General features: G+C 42.8%; 1 protein-coding gene across 4 annotated transcripts in view; it reads left to right on the top strand.

Moving 5' to 3' along the window:
• Positions 1-216: 216 nt before the first annotated feature.
• The window catches only part of LOC129822001 (serine/threonine-protein kinase SIK3 homolog), a 49649-nt gene continuing 26940 nt past the window's right edge, over positions 217-22925 (top strand). For all 4 annotated transcript variants that reach the window (XM_055879819.1, XM_055879818.1, XM_055879817.1 and 1 more), the window contains exons 1-10: positions 217-534; positions 16323-16439; positions 16653-16716; positions 16996-17157; positions 17290-17414; positions 17772-17895; positions 18020-18138; positions 18278-18388; positions 18632-18766; positions 22169-22246. In XM_055879819.1, the coding sequence (XP_055735794.1) occupies positions 250-534; positions 16323-16439; positions 16653-16716; positions 16996-17157; positions 17290-17414; positions 17772-17895; positions 18020-18138; positions 18278-18388; positions 18632-18766; positions 22169-22246 (1320 nt within the window). In that variant the 5' untranslated portion in view covers positions 217-249. The remainder of the gene's footprint in view (positions 535-16322; positions 16440-16652; positions 16717-16995; positions 17158-17289; positions 17415-17771; positions 17896-18019; positions 18139-18277; positions 18389-18631; positions 18767-22168; positions 22247-22925) is intronic.

Below are 22925 nucleotides of genomic sequence, written 5' to 3'. Positions count from 1 at the left end.
GTGTGAAACTGCACCGCTGTCTTCCCGGTTAGAAACATACACAGATTTGTACTAGTGCATAATGCGCAGTTCTGTCGCCAAGACAACCGTTTCTGTGGATGAAGTCATTGTTACGCTGATAGTTGCTATAGTTACAACCTAGAGAGGGCGCTGCGGAGGGGCAATGTACGTAATATGACGCAGGGTGGGGGCGTGCTCGCGATGCGCGCTGCGCAAGGCTGGTTGTTGTTCCCGCAGAGAGGCGAGAAGATGGCGGCCGTGTCAAGCGGAGGTGCAGCTGGGTCCGCTGCGGCCGGGATTACGCACTCTACCCGACCGGCCCACGCAGGCATGGGCGCCCAGAACCGACCACAGCCATCCTCTGGGATCAGCCACTCCAATCGACCGGCCGCGGGGTGCATCACCAACCCCGGCCACCCCTCGTCCGGCAGGCCCCCCCTAGCCCGAGTGGGCTACTACGAAATCGAGCGGACCATCGGCAAGGGAAATTTCGCCGTTGTTAAATTAGCAACACACATCATCACCAAAGCAAAGGTAGGATGGTTAATACAAGGCTTTTGAAGGGGATCAGTTCCAGGTTGTCAACGATTTGTACTAATTTGACTGTTATCGCTGTCACTCTCATCCAGGCTGAAGATTGGGCCTTCGGGCTGAGAGCGAGTAACGTTACAACGGCTAGACCGCTTTTGGTCGCAGTGCGGGGGTGTAAACATGGGGTATCATAAGCAATCATTCGCTTTGTAGTTTTTCACATGATAGAACCAGTTCTCATGTAACAAGGGCAGCGGGGGTGACTTGTCTACGAAGATGAGGGTACCGCTGGGATGAAAGAGAGGAGAGGGGCGCTTCGTGCGTGGACTGCGTTCGTTAACTAACCAGCTATTTTGGGCATTATGTATTAACTAGGTAGAATCACAAGCATCATGTTATCAGTAGTTTACACGTATCATTTGCAAGCAACTAGATATATATTTGTGATATTTTGAAGTGAATGCGCCTTTGGCAAGCTAGTTAAGTTGGCTTGGTAGTTAACTAAAATAACAAACCTGCTTGACAGGCAGTAAACATATAAGTGGCTTGCCATATCTCATTCCTAAAAATGTGTTCACTAACGAACGTATTTTTATCACTGAAAAATATCCCTTTGAGTGTGCTTATGCTGTTGCATGGTGTGGGTGTCTGTAGGCAGATGCATTGCTGGTGGATAGTCACTGTCCGCTTGACACTTGTTTTTCAATATTGAAACAAATAAACAATCAAGGTAGTCGCAACTTTAACCTACATATCTTTTCTCATCCTTATAGTTGAGAGACCTTAGCATGAACAGTAAACTACTTTTTTTATCCACATTTTGCCTTTACACAAATTACCATTCCATTTTATTTTCCCAGGTATCTTATTGAGAAGCAATTGCATCCCCCCGCACCTCTCTGCGGGGGGAGGGTCTGGGTTAAATGCGGAAGACACCTTTCAGTTGAATGCATTCAGTTGTACAACTGACTAGGTATCCCCTTTTCCCTTTCAATGTTTTTCTCTCAATAATGACTTGGGTGGGCAAGGAGTAGAGCAGGCCAATTGATAGCCTACCCACTCTGGCCATACTTTTAAGCCTGTGCCAGTGCCACTAAGCTGACATATCTCCTGGTAATAAGACTCCTAGTAATAAGACTCTGCAACACGCTCATGGAATCGAACTGAGGGCAGTCATCAGAGAGGGATAAACAGAAGGCTACCTGTAAGGACATCACGATTGTAATGTGTGTGTAGAAGACCGAGAACACTTGACTACTTCTATGTGTGTTGTGTGAGGAAGGCTGACTATTCTGATAGATTAACTCACATGGTGACATGGAACATATTCAAAAACATATTAGGCTGTAGCCTAAGCAGCTTAAACTAATCTACAGAACTTGTGCAAATGTATTTATAGGGAACCACATATTAGTGCTTCAAAGTTACTTAACGATTCATTGATAAAACACTGACCACTAAAAACTACAATCTCTCCATTATTAGGCCACGTTTTTTGTTGAGTGATACTTTTGCAAAGGGGGACTCCACACAGGCCCTGATATTTTGCGTTCTACTGGATTGGTAGAATGGATTGCATTAGTGCAATTTGAAAATGACCCTTTCTAGGCAGAGGTCATTGTGATAATTTACATTTGATTTCTCTCATTTTATAAATGTATAATTAAATAGGCCATGCTGAATCACAGGGGCAGGTCAACACATGAATGGATATTTTTCCTGGTTGATGTACATTGGGCTGACATACATATGGTCGTCTTTTTAGCTGGTTCTTTGTAGAACTTTGACCCGGAGTTGTACAAAATGGGGCGTTACTCTACTCCAACGATTAAGGAAAACCTAGTTTGTTTTTACTTGGTTATCTTTAATTCATCTCTCCTCGTTTGTCTTTCAAGCTCCCACATGGGTTTGTATTTTCCTCATATCCAATAAGGAGGGGACTTTCACCTTGTGGAGTGTCTCAAATAGAACCAAGTTCTATTTTAGCGCTTGGCTGCGCAGACGCTCATTCACGAGCGTTAATGAGGTGGGTGAAATGATTGAATAACATGTATGTGTACATTTATTTTGTGGCCAGTGTGGTTTCTGTGTAATGTTTAGAGGAAGTAGCTGGTCCAAGTATGATTGTTTTGGGTTTGTCATTAAATGTACCACCACCCAAAACCTTCCCCCCCCCCCCCTATTTTTTTATCCCTCCAATTGCATCTTATGAAGCATGACATGCTTCAGATTCACCTGGTTTGAATGTACAATTTAAATGGCACTAGGTAATGTTTAAAAAAAAAAATAGATGCTTAAACATATGAAACCAGTGCCTTGGTGCTACCTTCTCACCAACTCAAAATTATAAACACTGATATTTCTGGTCATGTTTATGAAATTCAAAGTAAACAAAAAAAGTTGCCTCTTCTAGCTACATCAACAAAATGTCTTCTGAATTCAAACAGTATCCTATCTATTAATATTGCTCACGTGTATTGACATGACACCCTCCCTAGCAGTCAGTTAGCTGACGTAGAAGTGAGCAAACTCAGTATATTTGGACAGATCTTCGCACTGCACACCTTTTCCACCAGCATTAGTCATGCCTAATCACTGGTGTGAAAGACAGGAACTATAGCTCAATGCTTCGGTCCGCAAAGCCAGGCAGGGAGAAGGGGTTTGTGGAGCCGTGGTGTTAGACTGAGCCAAGCGTCACAGCTATGGAAGAGGGACTGTCTTAGAGTGGTTAGGGCAGACCTGACAGGCTCGGGACTAGGGTCAACAACAAAACACACACCTGAATAAAAAAGTGTTTCTAAACCGAAATGTGTCTGCCGGCTGACTAGCTCCCCCCTCCTTATCAGAAGACGGGGCACCTCCTCTTGGCTCCACTACAGTCAGACAGGTATGGCTAAAGAAGGCAGCCGGCGTGCTCTGGCTTGTCTGCGGTGCATCGCGCCGTCTCATGTGACACTGCATCTATCCAGACTACTTCTTCCCCTACCGCCGCCTCCTCAGCTTAGATTTGCATGGAGGAGGAGGAGGAGGAGCAGCAGCCGCGATGGCCAGGCAATGTTAGATAACGGGCTTAATGCACGTGTCGTGCCGTGATTTCATTTGCATTAATAATTTGACAATTGTGGTGTTGCTGCTTGACCTACCTTCATGTCCCATAGTTATTGGGTTATGCACAGAGAGAATCTGATTCTGTACGCCCATCTTCTCATGTTCTTGTTGGTGCGTTCAGTACTAGCCCTAGTGGAATCTGTCCTAGGTCTAACTCATGTCATTTTTAAAATAAAAAAAAACAGTCGTTTTTGACAGGCAATTTCATACTACTTAGTGCATTCGGAAAGTATTCAGACCCCTTGACTTTTTCTACATTTTGTTGCGTTACAGCCTTATTGTAAAATGGATCAAAAACAACGACATCAATCTACAAACAATACCCCATAATGACAATGCAAAAACAGGTTTTTAGAAATTTGGCATATCTGTTAAAAATAAAAAACATATTTAAATAAAGTATAATTATTCAGACATTTTGCTATGAGACTCGGAATTGAGTTCATGTGCATCCTGTTTCTGTTGATCATCATTGATGTTTCTACAACTTGATACCTGTGGTAAATTCAATTGATTGGACATGATTTGGAAAGGCACACACCTGACAATATAAGGTCAGACAGTTGACAGTGGATGTCAGAGCAAATACCAAGCCATGAGGTTGAAGGAATTGTCCGTAGAGCTCCGAGACAAGATTGTGTCGAGGCACAGATCTGGGGAAGGGTACCAAAAATTGTCTGCAGCATTGAAGATCCCCAAGAACACAGTGGCCTTCATCATTCTTAAATGGTTGAAGTTTGGAACCACCAAGGCTCTTCCTAAAGCTGCCCGGCCAAACAGAGCAATTGGGGGAGAAGGGCCTTGGTCACTCTGACAGAGAGCCTTCCAGAAGGATAACCATCTCTGCAGCACTCTACCAATCACACCTTTATGGTAGAGTGGCCAGGCGGAAGCCCCTCTTCAGTAAAAGGCACATGACAGCCCGCTTGGAGTTTGCCAAAAGGCACCTAAACACTCAGACCATGAGAAACATTTTTCAGTGGCAGGGACTGGGAGACTAGCTGACTGGGGCAAAGGTTCACCTTCCAACAGAACAACGACCCTAACACACAGCCAAGACAACATTTTGGCTTCGGGACAAGTCTCTGAATGTCCTTGAGTGGCCCAGCTAGAGCCCGGACTTGAACCCGATCTCTCGAGAGACCTGAAAATAGCTGTGCAGCGATGCTCCCCATCCGACCTGACAGCTTGAGAGGATCTACAGAGAAGAATGGGGGAAACTCCCCAAATACAGGTGTTAATTATTTTGAATTTAACCTTTTATTTAACTAGGCAAGTCAGTTAAGAACAAATTCTTATTTATAATGACGGCCTAGGAACAGTGTTAACTGCCTTCTTCAGGGACAGAACGACATATTTTTACCATGTCAGCTCGGGGATTCGATCTAGCAACCTTTAGGTTACTGGCACAATGCTCTAACCACTAGGCTACCTGCCGCCCCAACTTGTAGCGTCATTCCCAAGAAGACTCGGCTGTAATCGCTGCCATTGCAGCTTCAACAAATTACTGAGTAAAGGGTCTGAATTCTTATGTGATATTTCAGTTTTTTATACAAGCCCGTTTTTGCTTTGTCATAATGAGCTATTGTGTGTAGATTGATGAGGGAAAAAAATCTATTTAATCCATTTTAGAATAAGGTGGTAACGTAACAAAGTTGAAAAAGTCAAGGGGTCTGAATACTTTAGTGTATCTATAGTGTGTAGCTATATGACGTCATATCTGTTTAGGCTGTTTGGTAGTAGCTTAGCTAGATTATGGTGAATAAATATCCTCACTCATATACAGTAGACCAGCCATACTCAACTGGCGGTCCAGACCCAGAACGGGGTTAATACGGACCACTGGTCCAGAGTAAAACTAGGTCAGCTTTCGACCCTGGTATCATATAAACACACATAAGACATGGATTATTTTTTTTGAATAACAGGAAATTAGTTTAAAACAGAAAAAAATATTTGGCCCATGCAAAATGTGTAGGATTGTGGGAAATTAGCTTTAAAACGGTAACATTTTCTCTCCGCCAACAACAGAGCTGTAAACAGTTTGGGGTCACGTGTTACGAGGTGGGGGTTTGTTAGTACGCCGACAATTGACGATATCCATCCGAGCCTTTGCCACCTAGGTCTGATACCAGTTGATACCGTTGTCCAAATTCACCCCCTTTTACCACAGAAAGGATCCTCAGTAAGCATTCCCATAATGGAGACTTTCACCTACATTCAGGTCTTACTGACTGTATGGTCTGGGTCCATGCCTTACAACACTGTATCAGCTATATTTAACCCCTTGACAAATAGCCCCACGGCATCGCCTGCCTGCGTGTGCCAGTCCGGCCAGTCCCCCCTCGAGAGTCAGTTGGCAACGTCGACGACATGATGCGTCTTTCACAGAGACTTACACATTGGAGTCACTTAACTTTAGTGAGTTATCAACGTCAGGTGCCCCGGGAACAGTAATTCCATTGGGATCTTGTTGGTATCCATAGAGACGTTGGCCATGTGTTGGTGGGAGATGGAGGACTACGGAGACTTGACCCCTCCATGTATGGAGCTCAGCTGCTGCTAGGGGACCACAGTCATTGGTTGATATCAAGATCCAACGCAAACTCTGTCTACAGAAAAACTGTTCTCATTGGTTTGCAAGTGGAGGTGGCCCATATTATCAGATGGAGGTTTTAGGTTATGTGGGTGGTTTAGTCAGATGGAGGTTTTAGTTTATGTGGGTGGTTTAGCCACATAACCGTGGACATTAAAGCAATAAGGCACTAGAGACTGTGGTATTGTGAATAGGCTATATCATGATGATACACACGACTGGATCACGAACTCAGCCAATCAGAATCCAGGACTGGACTGACCCATTTTTATTATCCTCTGTGTTGTATCTGTTGGTGTTTTATGCCTCTTTACTCATCCCAGTTTTGTTTGTTTGCTTTGGTTTTAGACAGACTGCGTCTTCTTGATTTCCCCCATTGTCCATTTAGGGTATTGGCTGCCTCATTGATGAATGAGACCTATTCACGGTTAAAATAGCACATGCACTCCTGATCAGCACGTACATGAATAGGCCAATAATTTGGTACACACACTCGTTCTACAGTACAGACACATAGAGGAACATCTGAACGTAGACTTATGACTTAGCTGAGTCACCCACATACATGCGTGAGACACACACACACACAGAACACAGTCTTTCGCTCTCCCTGGAGGAGTGTGTAAAGCCTGTGGCTCCACTGTGTGGTTGAAGGGCAGGGAGACCGTTTTGTTGTTAGCTAGCATGGGGTGGCAGGTAGCCTAGTGGTTAGAGCAACCGAAAGGTTGCTGGATCGAATCCCCGAGCTGACAAGATAAAAATCTGTCGTTCTGCCCTGAACAAGGCAGTTTAACCCACTGTTCCCCTGTAGGCCGTCATTGTAAATAAGAATTTGGTCTCAACTGCCTTGCCTAGTTAAATACAGGTTAAACAATTAATAATAATAATAACGATACCACAGCCACCACACTGCCACCACCCCCAGGTCAAAGTCTGAGTCTCTTATTACTGGTAACCTTGCAGCGTTGAACTTTCACCCTGTGTGGTGACCGTCTCCAGATGACGAGAACGTTGAGCAGCAGGGGTGAAGACCTCCCAAATGCAGCGGTGCGTAGTGTTGCCGCTGAAAGGAACACGCAAAGAAAACCAACAACATGGGTTGAATAAAAAAGATGCAGACTTATTTGTGTGATCTTGTGATGCTCACTGCACACGTTAACCTCCACATAAGGGAGCTTGATTGGAGTAGAAGGTCAACCCTCTACAACAGGGAACCCAGCGGGTTAAGCTGATAGAGATGTGGTTGTGATGATGATGATGTTATTTCGACCATCTTTAACTGGTGGAGATGTGAATGTTTTTGATGTCAGTGTTGGCAAGTGTCCCCCCCCCCCTCCTCCCCATACTAGAACAATGTCACACTGATCATCTCTTGCTCATGCACAGCAGAATACAGGCACGTGCATGCTACACGGTCACTCACATGCACGTGCTTGTTAGCACTCTGTGCACCCAAACCAACCCTATCCACAATCCCACTCATGCTGACTCATACTGACTGTCATATGTTTAGATGCACTGTGTGTATGTCTTGGGGGGGTCTTGGTCTAGTCTCCTCTCAGATGAGGACACAGCCCTGGTCTCTGTTGGTGAGCATTGCTCCTGAGACAAGTGGCTTTGGGCCTGACTGACTGAGGCAGTAAAGATTAAACTTTGACTATTCTCATTGCAGACGGCTGAGATGGTGTCTTTATGGCTGTGTCTTTTTAAAACGCTCTCACCTGTTAGACTACTTACTGGTATCCCACGTGATATTGTTAGAGGTTAGGCTAAATCCACACATGACACCATCACCAATGCGTTCCATTTGGTATGTGTTAAACTCCTTGTTTTGTTCTCAACTTTTATTAGACTTTTTGATCCATCATTTTTATTCCATCTTCGATCTCCAGATTGCGTTTTTGGTTTTTCATATTTGCCTCTCTTGAGCTCTCTGCAGTAATACGCTGCTATATAAAACGTAAAAGGAATTTCATGACAGCAAAGTCATCAAACTTGAAAAGTCCTCTTGTCCGCATTCCTTTGATGTAATTGTCAGCAGCACAGTCGTGTTGTTTAGAGTGCCTTGCCCCAAACAATCTCAGTTTACTGGTCTGCTTGTGTTGGAGGCCTATCTATCTCTCCTGTTCATTTTGTAGGCCTCTTGCCACTTGTCTTTTCCTGGTTGCTAAGTCTCAGCAGTGGCGCGGTGCTATGGTTAGGTCAACAGTCGTGTGATCGCGGGGGCTATATGACACTTCAGCTTAACTGACTCTCTGTATCCATATCTTTCAATGGAAAATTCCAAAGTAATGCAGGCCAGACACGTCACCCCCTCCAAGTAGATTACTGTAACTATAACTGTATATGTCAAGACCCAGCCAGTAGTTCCAACTACAACTGGCCATTTGAATTGCGTGTGTGAGGAAATGAGTTGTGCTAGTCATTCGGATAGCTTGTCCAAACTCCTCTGTGTGCTCAGCTTATCGGGCTTGCCAAATGATGTTCTATCAAACATGATGCTGGCACCAGCTTTTATAGGCCAGCATAGCACTCTCTCCCAGTTTTGATTTCGCACCCAATTTCCTTATTTTGAGACCATTTGCATGGAAAGGGACTTGATGTTCCCAAAGAATTTGAGTTTGTGGCGTGAGACCGGGAGTGTGAACTCACAATGCCTCATGACCTTACTCCCTCATTTGGGACTTTCTGTTTTTACTGTATAATACGTTGTGTGTTTTTCAAGTGTGTCCTTGCTCCAGATGTTGGCCATCGTACCCACGATGCGGGGGGGGGGGGGGGGGGGGGGGAGTTTACATCAACACAGCTGGATGACTGCCAGAGCAATAATAGCCCAATGAAGCTTAAAATACCACAGAGATGGACATGCACACAGCCCTACTGAGAAAGATGGACCCACCACACACACACACACACACACACACACAGGGTTCAATGCTAGAACACCATGTGCCTGGCTCTTCCTTTTCCTGTCCGCTAGCCGGAAATGGGCCGCAGCTTGCTTTCATATGGCCCCATTCTATTATCTCGGCCAAGAACAGAGAGGGGGAAGAGTAGCTTCAGAAATAACTAGTATTCCCAGAAGGCGCAGCCAGCTAACAAGGATGTTTAGGCACGTGTAAGAGCAGGTTTTCGTCTCATTCTCAACAGATCACCCCATTACACTGTTAGGCTAATTTATTCATTAGCCTAAAACCTGACGTCGAGCTGACACGTCACAGTTGTTGGTAAAAGAAAGCACCGCCAGAATTGGTTAGATCAGCATGGTGTCACTCAATCCATGGAGGGTCGTGCTTTTGCGAGTTTTTGCACCTCCCTTGTACTTGATTAATCAATTAAGGTAATTGATTAGTTAGGAACCCCTCACCTGGTTGTCTAGGTCTTAATTATTCACAAAAGGAAATAACAAAACCAAGCAAACACAGGGCCTTCAAAGTATTCGCACCCCTTGACTTATTCCACATGTTGTTGTGTTACAGCCTGAATTCTAAATGGATTAAAAAAAACTATTCTCAGCCATCTACTCATAATACCCTATAATGACAAAGTGAAAACATGTTGTTAGAATTTCTTACTAATTTATTGAAAATGAAATACAGAAATATCTAATTCACATAAGTATTCACACTAGAGGTCGACCGTTTTTATGATTTTTCAACTCCGATACCGATTATTGGAGGACCAAAAAAAGCAGATACCGATTAATCGGTCGTAATATATTTATTTATTTATTTGTAATGACAATTACAACAATAGTGAATGAACAATGAACACTTTTATTTTAACTTAATATAATACATAAATAAAATCTATTTAGTCTCAAATAAATAATGAACATGTTTGGTTTAAATAATGCAAAACACAGTGTTGGAGAAGAAAGTAAAAGTGAAAGAAAAAAAGTGACAGAACATGAGAATATTTGAAAGCTGGTGGTTCCTGTTAACATGAGTCTTCAATATTCCCAGTTAATAAGTTTTAGGTTGTTGTTATTATAGGACTATTTCTCTCTATACCATTTGTATTTCATAGACCTTTGACTATTGGATGTTCTTATAAGCACTATAGTTTTACCAGCCTAATCTCGGGAGTTGATAGGCTTGAAGTCATAAACAGCGTTGTGCTTCAAGCATTGCGAAAAGCTGCTGGCAAACGGAGGAAAGTGCGGTTTGAATGAATGCTTACAAGCCTGCTGCTGCCTACCACCGCTCAGTCAGACTGCTCTATCAAATATCAAATCATAGACTTAATTATAATATAATAAACACAGAAATACGAGCCTTGGGACATTAATATGGTCAAATCCGGAAACGGTCATTTCAAAAACAAAACATTAATTCTTTCAGTGAAATACGGAACCGTTCTGTATTTTATCGAAACGGGTGGAAACCCTAATTCTAACTATTGCTGTTACATTGCAGAACCTTCAATGTTATGTCATAATTATGTACAATTCTGGCAAATTAATCACGGGCTTTGTTAGGAAGAAATGGTCTACACACAGTTCGCAACGAGCCAGGCGACCCAAACTGCTGCATATACCCTGACTCTGCTTACACTGAACGCAAGAGAAGTGACACAATTTCAGGCAACGCATTGATTATATGCAACGCAGGACAAGCTAGTTTAACTAGTAATATCATCAACCATGTGTAGTTAACTGGTGATTATTTTAAGATTGTTTTTTATAAGATAAGTTTAATGCTAGCTAGCAACTTACCATTGCTCCTTGCTGCCTGCACTCGCGTAACTAGGGGTGGGCAGCCTGCCATGCAGTCTCCTCGTGGATTGCAATATAATCGGCTATAATCGGCGTCCAAAAATGCTGATTTAGAAGATGTGACTCCGGGATGCTGGCTTTCGAGGCAGGATTCCTCTGTCCAGTGTCTGTGTTCTTTTCCCCATCTTAATATTTTATTTTTATTGGCCAGTCTGAGAAATGGCTATTTTCTTCGCAACTCTGCCAAGAAGGCCAACATCTTGGAGTCACCTCTTCACTGTTGACGTTGAGACTCGTGTTTTGCGGGTACTATTTAATGAAGCTGCCAGTTGAGGTCTTGTGAGGCGTCTCTTTCTCAAACTAGACACTAATGTACTTGTCCTCTTGCTCAGTTGTGCAAGGGGGCCTCCACTCCTCTTTTTCTATTCTGGTTAGAGCCAGTTTGTGCTGTTCTGTGAAGGGAGTAGTACATAGCATTGTACGAGATCTTCAGTTTCTTATTAATTTCTCGCATGGAATAGCCTTCATTTCTGAGAACAAGAATAGACTGACGAGTTTCAGAGGAAAGTTATTTGTTTCTGGCCATTTTAAGCCTGTAATCGAACCCACAAATGCTGACGCAGATACTCAACTAGTCTAAAGAAGGCCAGTTTTATTGCTTCTTTAAACAGAACAACAGTTTTCAGCTGTGCTAACATACTTACAAAAGGGTTTTCTAATGATCAATTAGCCTTTTTAAAATGATATACTTGGATTAACTAACACAACGTGCCATTGGAACACAGGAGTGATGGTTGCTGATATTGGGCCTCTGTACGCCTATGTAGATATTCCTTTAAGAATCTGCCGTTTCCAGCTACAATAGTCATTTACAACATTAACAATGTCGACACTATTTCGGATTAATTTGATGTTATTTTAATGAACAAAAAAATAGCTTTTCTGTGTGTGTTGTGTGTGTGTATATATATATATACACTGCTCAAAAAAATAAAGGGAACACTTAAACAACACAATGTAACTCCAAGTCAATCACACTTCTGTGAAATCAAACTGTCCACTTAGGAAGCAACACTGATTGACAATACATTTCACATGCTGTTGTGCAAATGGAATAGACAAAAGGTGGAAATTATAGGCAATTAACAAGACAACCCCCAAAACAGGAGTGATTCTGCAGGTGGTGACCACAGACCACTTCTCAGTTCCTATGGTTCCTGGCTGATGTTTTGGTCACTTTTGAATGCTGGCAGTGCTTTCACTCTAGTGGTAGCATGAGACGGAGTCTACAACCCACACAAGTGGCTCAGGTAGTGCAGTTAATCCAGGATGGCACATCAATGCGAACTGTGGCAAAAGGTTTGCTGTGTCTATCAGCGTAGTGTCCAGAGCATGCAGGCGCTACCAGGAGACAGGCCAGTACATCAGGAGACGTGGAGGAGGTCGTAGGAGGGCAACAACCCAGCAGCAGGACCGGTACCTCCGCCTTAGTGCAAGGAGGTGCACTGCCAGAGCCCTGCAAAATGACCTCCAGCAGATCACAAATGTGCATGTGTCAGCATATGGTCTCACAAGGGGTCTGAGGATCTCATCTCGGTACCTAATGGCAGTCAGGCTACCTCTGGCGAGCACATGGAGGGCTGTGCGGCCCCACAAAGAAATGCCACCCCACACCATGACTGACCCATCGCCAAACCGGTCATGCTGGAGGATGTTGCAGGCAGCAGAACGTTCTCCACGGCGTCTCCAGACTCTGTCACGTCTGTCACATGTGCTCATGTGCTCAGTGTGAACCTGCTTTCATCTGTGAAGAGCACAGGGCGCCAGTGGCGAATTTGCCAATCTTGGTGTTCTCTGGCAAATGCCAAACGTCCTGCACGGTGTTGGGCTGTAAGCACAACCCCCACCTGTGGACGTCGGGCCCTCATACCACCCTCATGGAGTCTGTTTCTGACCGTTTGAGCAGACACATGCACATTTGTGGCCTGCTGGAGGTCATTTTGCAGGGCGTTGGCAGTGCACCTCCTTGCACAAAGGCGGAGGTAGCGGTCTACCGGTCTACCTACACCTGTTGTATTCAGCGCATGTGACAAATACGTTTTTTATTTGATTTTCATGCTGATGTAAGTCAAAACTGTTTCTCGGCCACTCAGGAACATTCACTGTCTTCTTGGTAAGCAACTCCAGTGAAGATTTGTCCTTGTGTTTAAAGTTATTGTCCTTCTGAAAGGTGAATTCATCTACCAGTGTCTAGTTGAAAGCAGACTGAACCAGGGTTTCCTCTGATTTTGCCTGTGATTAGCTCCATTCTGTTATTTTTTTTTATCCTGAAAAACTCCACAGTCCTTAATGATTACAAGCATATCCATAACATGGTGCAGCCACCACTACGCTTGTAAATAGGGAGTGGTACTCCGTTATGTGTTATATTGAATTTGCCCCAAACATTACACTTTTTATATTCAGGACAAAAAATGTATTGCTTTGCCACATTTTTTGCAGTATTACTTTTTTTTGTAAGATTATTATATATTTTTTTGCAATACAAAGCATACACATACAAACAACAACATACAGCACACCAACATCCACAACATAACCCCTGCCCAGAACCACCTGCTCACACCACCATCTCCAGCGCCAGTATCACTCTCTGCCACATGACCTCAAACTGCACCATTTTGTTTCTGTCTGTAGCCCATGCAGCTTCAACATTTAGATAATAAAGCATTTGACCTTTCCATTGTGTTAATGATGGAGAATTTGTTGATTACTATTTTTTTAAGTACACGTTTTTTCAAGATGATTGACGAGAAGTATTGTCCAACCCATAGGGTAACTCACTGCACCCTCATATGCCATGTCTTGAAATATGCAGAAAGACGGATTAGAAGTACATTTACATTGTAATACTTCTGACAGCCAATTTTGTAACTCCGCCCATAATTGTATGATTTTATAGCATTCCGAGAAGCTATGGGTTGTCAGTGTTGCCATGTTCTCGGTTGTCAGTGTTGCCAAGTTCTCGGTTTTCCAGACAAATTGGCCTACATTGAAAACGATGTGTTGGGTTTTTGGGCTACATCTAAATTGCACCATTGCCACCAATGTATTTCTCTTAGAAATATATATATATTTCACGGTGACCTGCTGCTGCAGACTATCAGGCTGTGAGTGAGTGGTGGAGAGGAGGGCCGGAGCGGTGTGTGTGTGCGTTGAGAGAATGCTGCAGCTGAGTCACGTAGACAGAGCAGCAAGCGCACACGTCGTGACAACTTTTTTACCAGTTGCAGGTAGGCTATTTGGATTGGTCATAATGGAGACACCCTTTTATACATAAAACATATTAAAGCGGTAGAACTTATGTAACGGCTACAAAGCATTGGAAAACGATTTTATGCGCGCAAGCTCTTTTAGATCAGTACGCTCACTGTTCGTTTGTTAGTTGTCATTGTTAGTTTTGACTCTGCCGTTGTGCTGTATAATTTGAATTTTGTCTCTTGTCTAAATCATTTAAATTCTGTCATGGAAATACATTTATTTCCTATTACCAATTAATTTACGGTTTCTATGTCTTTAGCTTTCCATGTAGCCCAATTTATCTGTGAATTCTGAAAAGCTATCCAAATATTGTTCCATAGTGTTGTTTTAGTTTTTTTAGGGACTGATATTGGTTCTTGTAGAATACGTTACATTTTGTTCCATATTGTTATGTTTTTAACTATCACGTTGTTCTTAGCTTTGTCCTTAAAATTAGACACTTAAAAATATTCTGAGGATGAGCATGCTCATCTTCAATATGTACCCATTGTTCTTCTTTAGTGTATTTAACTATATGTTGCAAGTCAAATCCCTGGGTGGCAAGTTGATACAATTCTAAGTCTGGAAGGTTAAAACCAGACTCAGGAACATGTAAAACTTGTGTTTTTATTCTATGACATTTATTTGTCCATATAAAGTCTGTTTTTACTGAGTATACTTTTTAAAAGAATGTCTTCGGTGGGGTAATTGGTAGTGCCTTGTTAAAAACAGGATGAATGTTTTGGAATATTTTTGTTCAGTACAGGGTTCCTTCTTTTCACACTGTCAGTTAGGTTCGTATTGTGGAGTAACTACAATGTTGATCCATCCTCAGTTTCCTCCTATCACAGCCATTAAACTCAAACAGTTTTGAAGTCACCATTGACCTCATGGTGAAATCCCTGAGTGGTTTCCTCTCCGGCAACAAAGTTGATATACCATCCATGTAATTAATTAATTTCACCATGCTCAGAGGGATATTCAATGTCTGAAGAAAAAAAAAACATTTTACCCATCTACCCTTCTTTACAAGGCATTGGAAAACCTCCCTGGTCTTTGTGGTTGAATTTGTGTTTGAAATTCACTGCACGAATGAGGGCCTTACATATAATTGTGTGTGTGGGGTACAGAGATGAGGTAGTCATTTAAAAATCATGTTAAACACTATTATTGCATACACAGTGAGTTCATGCAACTTATTAAGTGACTTGTAAAGAAAATGTTTACTCCTGAACTTATTTAGGCTTGTCATAACCAAGGGGTTGAATACTTAACAACTCTATGCATTTCAGCTTTTAATTTATAATTAATTTAAAAAAATATAATTCCACTTTGATGTTATGGGCTATTTAGTTCAATTTAAATTCAGGCTGTAACACGACAAAATGTGGGAAAAGTCAAGGGGGGGGTGAATACTTTCTGAAGGCACTGTAGCGCTTAAGGAATTGAGTTTTGCACCCCTGGATTATATACATTGACTTGGTATTTTAGTGGCGTTATGTAAATTATCCCCGCGCTAAGGTCACTGACATCTGAGGCATTGTCTCTCTATGCCTGGTTAGCTGCCGGTTTCAGCTTGGTTGTAGGAGTGTGCCCTCTTTGGGACTTTGACGAGCGCTAAGCTATTTATAAAACCCATGTATTGTGTATTATATGATGAACCTATTAGGCTAATTCTTAGGATCCTGGCTTTTGCGGATGGTGTGAGTTGGGTAGGAATCTTGGCTTTCTATGTCCCAGTCTTGGTGTCCAAGTGGTTCTTTATCTAAGCCAAAGGAAGTAACTGATTGTTCATATCTGACCATCTGTCTGAGTTCCAAATTGCACCCTTTTACCAAGACAGTGCACTACCTTTGACTAGAGTCCCTTGAGCCCTGAACAAAATGAGTGGAGTAAATAGGGAATAGGGTGCCACTTTGTCCATGATCAGTGCTCTGACTTTGACCTCCTGTTGTCGAGTATGGTCACTCGTTGATGAATAATTTCGCTCAAATGGTTTTGGTTCGCTTGAAATGGTTCAATGAATATCTTGTCCTACCCCCACTCCATTGGCTTTCTGTCTCTGTTCAGGTGGCCATCAAAATAGTGGACAAGACCCAGCTGGATGATGAAAACCTGAAGAAGATCTTCAGGGAGGTGCAGATCATGAAGATGCTGAGGCACCCTCACATCATTCGTCTCTACCAGGTCAGTAGATCCACAGCTCCGGGGTGGAGTATGCAGATCTAGGCTCAGCATCCCCTCACCCTCCCCCAACCACAACCTTTACCATTTGTATGGAGAAAGCAAATCTGACCCAAGATCAGTGTCTATCACCGGATCCACACCGCTGAGTGTTTAGTAATGTTGACTGCAGCGGTTATATTGTCAATGCAAATGTCTGTCTGTCTCTGTCATCAGGTGATGGAGAATGAGAAGATGATCTACCTAGTAACAGAGTATGCCAGTGGCGGGGAGATTTTCGGTAAGTTTCTGTCTCTTTTGTAGTGAGCTAGTGTCTTTTTTGTATGCTCACTAGTTACATTTGACCTCTTGACCTGCGTCCAATTGTATGGCTTTGCTACCTATGTCAATGGCTCTGACTAGTGACTATCTGTTTCTCTGTGATCCTAGGTTTGACGTTGTCATTGTTTCAATGTTGATTTGTGAAGTGGTGGAGCTCAAGAAATGCAAAGCAAACCTCCTCCTGTGAAAGGAAAATGAACTGAATTTGAACTTTGACCTCTGACGTGTCTGTGTTCAGACCACCTGGTGGCGCACGGCAGGATGGCGGAGAAGGACGCGCGGCGGAAGTTCAAGCAGATCGTGGCGGCCGTCCACTTCTGTCACTGCCGTAACATCGTCCACCGAGACCTGAAGGCCGAAAACCTGCTCCTGGACCACAACCTCAACATCAAGATTGCAGGTATAGTACAGTGTGTTTGTGCGAGTGTGTGTACTTTTTCCACTGGGTTTTTAGGAGTGACCAGGTTGATTTTCCCTGATTTTTTTCCCCCTTTTTTTCTGTACTTCCCTGCTCCTCCTCTGTCTGTATTAGACTTTGGCTTCAGTAACCTGTTCTCCCGAGGCCAGCTGCTAAAGACCTGGTGTGGGAGTCCTCCCTATGCTGCCCCAGAGCTCTTCGAAGGGAAGGAGTATGACGGACCCAAAGTGGATATCTGGGTCAGTGACCTAGTGTTATCAATCCTAGTTCCTATAAGAAACAACCACAGCTACTCCTCATAGCCTATAGTGGACCATGGCTACTTCCCAGCTCTCCACCCTTTTCTCAACGTGTGCATTTGTCTTGCATACTTCCCGGCATGGATTTAACAACGGTGGACATCCCCTCCAGCCAATACTTACACCCCAATCCAGTGCTTTCAAATCAATGACAGGGGAGTGTGCATGTGCCCACTTTTGAGAAAGGGTGGAGAATCTCACCTATGAGGATTACTTCTCATCCTTCTTTTCCCCCCTGTCTTTCACTCTCCCTCTCTCTCTCTCTCTCTCTCTCTCTCTCTCTCTCTCTCTCTGTAGAGTTTGGGTGTGGTGCTGTATGTTCTGGTGTGCGGTGCCTTGCCTTTTGACGGCAGCACCCTCCAGAACCTGAGGGCCCGGGTGCTGAGTGGGAAGTTCCGCATCCCCTTCTTCATGTCCACAGGTGAGACCTGATGCCAGTACTAATACCTTGCAAGTTGAAACAATGGCGTCATCTACGGGGTCTAACTGGCTGCTTTGAAGTGTGTCACTAGCATCAGTGTTGCTTTGACCTTGTGTTCTGACAGACTGTGAGTACCTGATCCGACACATGCTGGTGCTGGAGCCCAGTAGACGCCTCTCCATGGAGCAGATCTGTAAGAACAAGTGGATGAAGCAGGGAGACCCCGACCCAGAGTTTGAGAGGGTGAGTTCCCAAACTCTGGTTCCATCGAGCTGCTTTTGGATGATCTGACAAGACATCTCTGGACTCAATGAAGAATGGACCCAACGTTTTAATGGATTTTCTCTCCCTGTCTCTCTCACTCATTCTCTCTCTTTCTCAGTTGATCGTGGAATGTGAGCAGGTGAAGTCTGAGCGGGAGACAGAGCTCATTAACGAGCAGGTGCTGATGGCCATGTCTGAGATGGGACTGGACCGCGAGCGCACGCTCCAGGTGGGACCAACACACACACACACACACACACACACACACACACACACACACACACACACACACACACACACACACACACACACACACACACACACACACACACATTAGACACACACACACACACACACATTAGACACATTAGACACATTGTTACAGTAGACAAACGCTGTAGTGCATATGAAATGCCATTGGCTTATGTCTGTCTTGGCTGACCGGCTCTCTTGTTTCACCCTGTCTCTCCAGTCTCTGCACACTGATGCGTACGATCACTACAGCGCCATCTACAGCCTGCTCTCTGACCGCCTGAAGAAACACAAGACCCTGCGCATGTCCCCGCCCACGCCCCGCCCCATTGGCTACCCTCTCAACGCTGTACAGGTAACCTTTGCCCCTCAGATCTACAGATTCTAAGGAATCTGATTGGTTACTAAGATTAAATGAAACAGACACCATATCATGGTTAAATTAGGTTTCTTTTATGGGGGGGGGGGGTAGAAATATATAGTGTGTGGAGCAAACTGGCCTAATATATAGTTTACTTAATAAAAATACAAAATAAATAAATGGTAATTTCCCTTCTCCACTTTGCATCGGCTCACTCTCGCGCCTTGCTCCAGTATCCTCTGCCAGTCACTACTTTCCCTCAGATGCCAACGTACGTCAGTGAATGATGAAGCCTTCAAGAGAGGAATTGCAATGTCTCGTAGCAGCCAAGGACCCATCACTGACATTATATAGCGATGTTTTAACTAAGTTGGATTGTTGTCTTTGACGAAGAACAAACTGAGTAGACGGCTTGAAGAAACAAAATGCTGCGGTTTAATTAAATACTAACCCGGAGAGTGGGACAAGCGGCATGGCTGCTCTACTACAAACAGCGTTACCAGTCATGCCCAATTGTTTATATATTTAACTAAAACCGTGCCGTCTGAGGTGAAGAGTAGGATTGCCGATAAGGTGGTAGATATGTGCGCAAAAGACATCCGGCCATTTAATCTCGTTTGGGGCAAGGGTTTCAAAATCGTGGCCCAAAGTCCAGATCTATGAATTCATCCAACTCTGGGTAAGTAGACGGGCTGCCGTCATTGCCAAAACCTCGTAATGTGGTTGTTTTTATCAGCTGTGTGTGCAGGCAACTGTCTCGTGAGTGCTGAGCAACAGCCAAAACGTAGCGGTTGCTATGGCTACTCACACGCAGAGCGGCGGGGGGGACAGACAAGCAGCTAACGGAGAAGTTATTTCTTATTTCTGCACTTAAAAATGAGGACGGGACTGGAGTGATTTTTATCAGGACGGGACAGGAAAGTTCCGGGGCTATAGAACTGTTGTGGGATCAGAACAGTATAGGGAAAAAATTGACAAGACTGGACAGGAATTAATTTTCACTCCCTTGTCAACCTTTAAGACAGAAGCAAACGTGACTACTAAGTACACTGAATTCAGAGCTCACACTTGTTTAACCTATGTGAGAGATTAGTGCCTTTTAGTATTTTAGTGATTAGTACTTTACTGTCACTCCAAGATTTTGAGGGTATTTAAAAATATATATATTTGCAGTCAAAAATGTTTGATGTAGGCCATTCTGACATTTTGCATGGCAATATGCAATGATTTTGTCCAATTTAGAGCGAAAATGCACTGACAATGGGTAAAGTTTTGACACATGGCTTGATTGAACCATATTATGTGGTGATTGGTTGAAAATGCAAGGCCTCTTTTTGTACTAGTTTTATGCTAAAATGCTGTGATGATTTGACTGTTTTATGTGGAAATAGTGCAGTGATTGGTCAAATTTGCAAGCCCTCTCATAATATGCGGGCAATTGATGAATAAAAAATTATATAAAAACGGAATCCTGGAGGGACTAACTTTAGTACTTTAGTGGTCCTCTGTAGCTCAGTTGGTAGAGCATGACACTTGAAACACCAGGATAGTAGATTCAATTCCTGGGTCCACCCCTATATAAAATGTATGAAAGCATGCAAGTATTCACACCCCTTGACTTTTTCCACATTTTACTGTGTTACAAAGTGGGATTAAAATTGATTTAAATGACAATTTTTTGTCAACAATTTACACAAAATACTCGGTCAAAGTGGAAGGAAATTATACAATGTGTAAAAAATAAATAAGAAAAACATAAATAATAAAATGCTAGTATATCTTGATTAGATATGTATTCAAAACCCTGAGTTAGAATCACCTTAAGCAGCGATGACAGCTGTGAGTCTTTCTGGGAAAGTCACTAAAAGCTTTCCACACCTGAATAGTGAATATTGCTGAATATTATATATATATTTTTAATATATATATTTTTTTAATTCTTCAAGCTCTGTCAAATTGGTTGTTGATGATTACTAGACAACCATTTTCAGGTCTTGCCATAACCATTTGCCATAACTCGGCCACATTCACTGTCTTCTTGGTAAAAAACTCCAGTGTATATTTGGCCTTGTGTTTTAGGTTATTGTGCTGCTGAAAGGGGAATTCATCTCTCAGTCTCTGGTGGAAAGCAGACTGAACCAGTTTGTCCTCTAGGATTTTGCCTGTGCTTAGTTTCATTCGGTTTCTTTTTTATCCTGAAAAACTCCCCAGTCCTTATCGATTACAAGCAAATCCACAATATGAAGCAGCCACCACTATGCCTGAAAATATGTGGAGTGGTACTCACTAATATGTTTGGGACAAATCTAATACAACACTTTGTATTCAGGACAAAAAGTGAATTGCTTTGCCACATTTTTTGCAGTATTACTTTAGTGCCTTGTTGCAAACAGGATACATGTTTTGGAATATTTTGTATTCTGTACAGGCTTCCTTCTTTTCACTCTTGTCAATTAGGTTAGGAGTGTGGAATAACTACAATGTTGTTGATCCATATTCAGTTTTTTCCTATCACAGCCATTAAACTCAGTTACTGTTTTAAAGTCTTCATTGGCCTCATGGTAAAATCCCTGAGCGGTTTCCTACCTCTCCAACAACTGAGTTGGGAAGGATGTCTGTATCTTTAGTGACTGGGTGTATTGATACACCATTTTAAAGTGTAATTAATAGCTTCACCATGCTCACAGGGATATCCCATGTCTGCCAATAAGTGCCCTTTGCGTATCATTGGAAAACCACCGTGGTCTTTGTGGTTGAATTTGTGTTTGAAATTCACTGCTGGACTGAGGTACCTTACAGATAATTATATATGTGGGGTACAGAGATGAGGTATTCATTCAAAGATAATGTTTAACACTATTATTGCACACAGAGTGAGTCCTTGCAACTTATTATGTGACTTGTTAAGCACATTTTTACTCCTGAACTTATTTAGGCTTGTCATAACAAAGGGGTTGAATACTTATTGACTCAATGCATTTTGTCTTTTCATTTTTTATTAATTTGTACAAATGTCAAATGTCACTTTGACATTATAGGGTCGGCCAGTGGCAAGAAATCTCAATGTAATACATTTTTAATACAGACTGTAACACAACAAAATTTGGAAAAAGTCAAGGGGTGCAAATACATTCTGAAGGCCCTGTGTGTGGCTTTGGATAAAAGCGTCTGCTAATTGGCATGTTATATATTATAGTAAAAAGGCAAGTTTTGAAGGAAGGATGCCTGTGAGTGACAATCATTTCCATCTGTTTTGTTGAGGTGAACTGAGTGACCCACATCCACTTAGCAGCAGGCCAGAGCAGATTGCGAGCCAATCAGTGCAATCCTTGAGTGACCTCACCTGTGTGTGTCTTTTTGTGTGTGTGTGTGTGCATGCATGTCTTTTTCCTGCAGACGGATCAGCAGGGTAATCCAGTTAGCATGAATGTCCCTCACGTCCAGCTGATCAACCCAGAGAACCAGATCGTTGAGGTTAGTGAGTCTAACCACATCCATTACACAATCCTGCAATGCAGCTGCTCTAGTGACACTGACATGGTGGCCTGTTTGCTATGATTGCTTTAAGCTTAGCCTCCTGGCACACTTCTTTTAGGTCCAATGCCATTCTGGGTAACAATTAAGTACCTCACTGTGATTGTTTTCAATTAAAATAGCTTAAAGCGATCATAGCTTTTTTTTAGCAAAGAGAAAATAGCTTTTTTAGCAAAGAGCAATTTCTCAAGCAAGAATTTTGCTTGGACTGGTCTGATTGGGGATTGGAAAACTAGCTATTGGCAGAGAGGTTTGGAGCTCTTTTTCTGATTGGTCTTTTAACCAATTTACCAGGCAGGCCAGGACTCTATCCCACCAAAACAATGAAATTTCACTTACACTTAAAGGGCATTATCATAATTTTCACAATTTCACAGTATTTTTCCAATCTCATAGTGTGGAAATATATAAAACTGCACTGGGACTTTTTAAGTAGGAATTTGGGAACATTGTATCTAGGCTGCACAGCAATTGTTTTGTAAGATCCTACACTAATATATCCCTGTGATTCATATATATCCAACTCTGAATTACTCAGATACACAGGCATACACATACCACATACACAAATGTAGAAACAAATGCATTTTTACACATATTGTTTGTCGTTTGCTGTGTA

Source organism: Salvelinus fontinalis, chromosome 24 (assembly GCF_029448725.1).
Source record: "Salvelinus fontinalis isolate EN_2023a chromosome 24, ASM2944872v1, whole genome shotgun sequence".
NCBI lineage: Eukaryota > Metazoa > Chordata > Actinopteri > Salmoniformes > Salmonidae > Salvelinus > Salvelinus fontinalis.
This window is presented reverse-complemented; position numbering and strand designations above follow the sequence as displayed.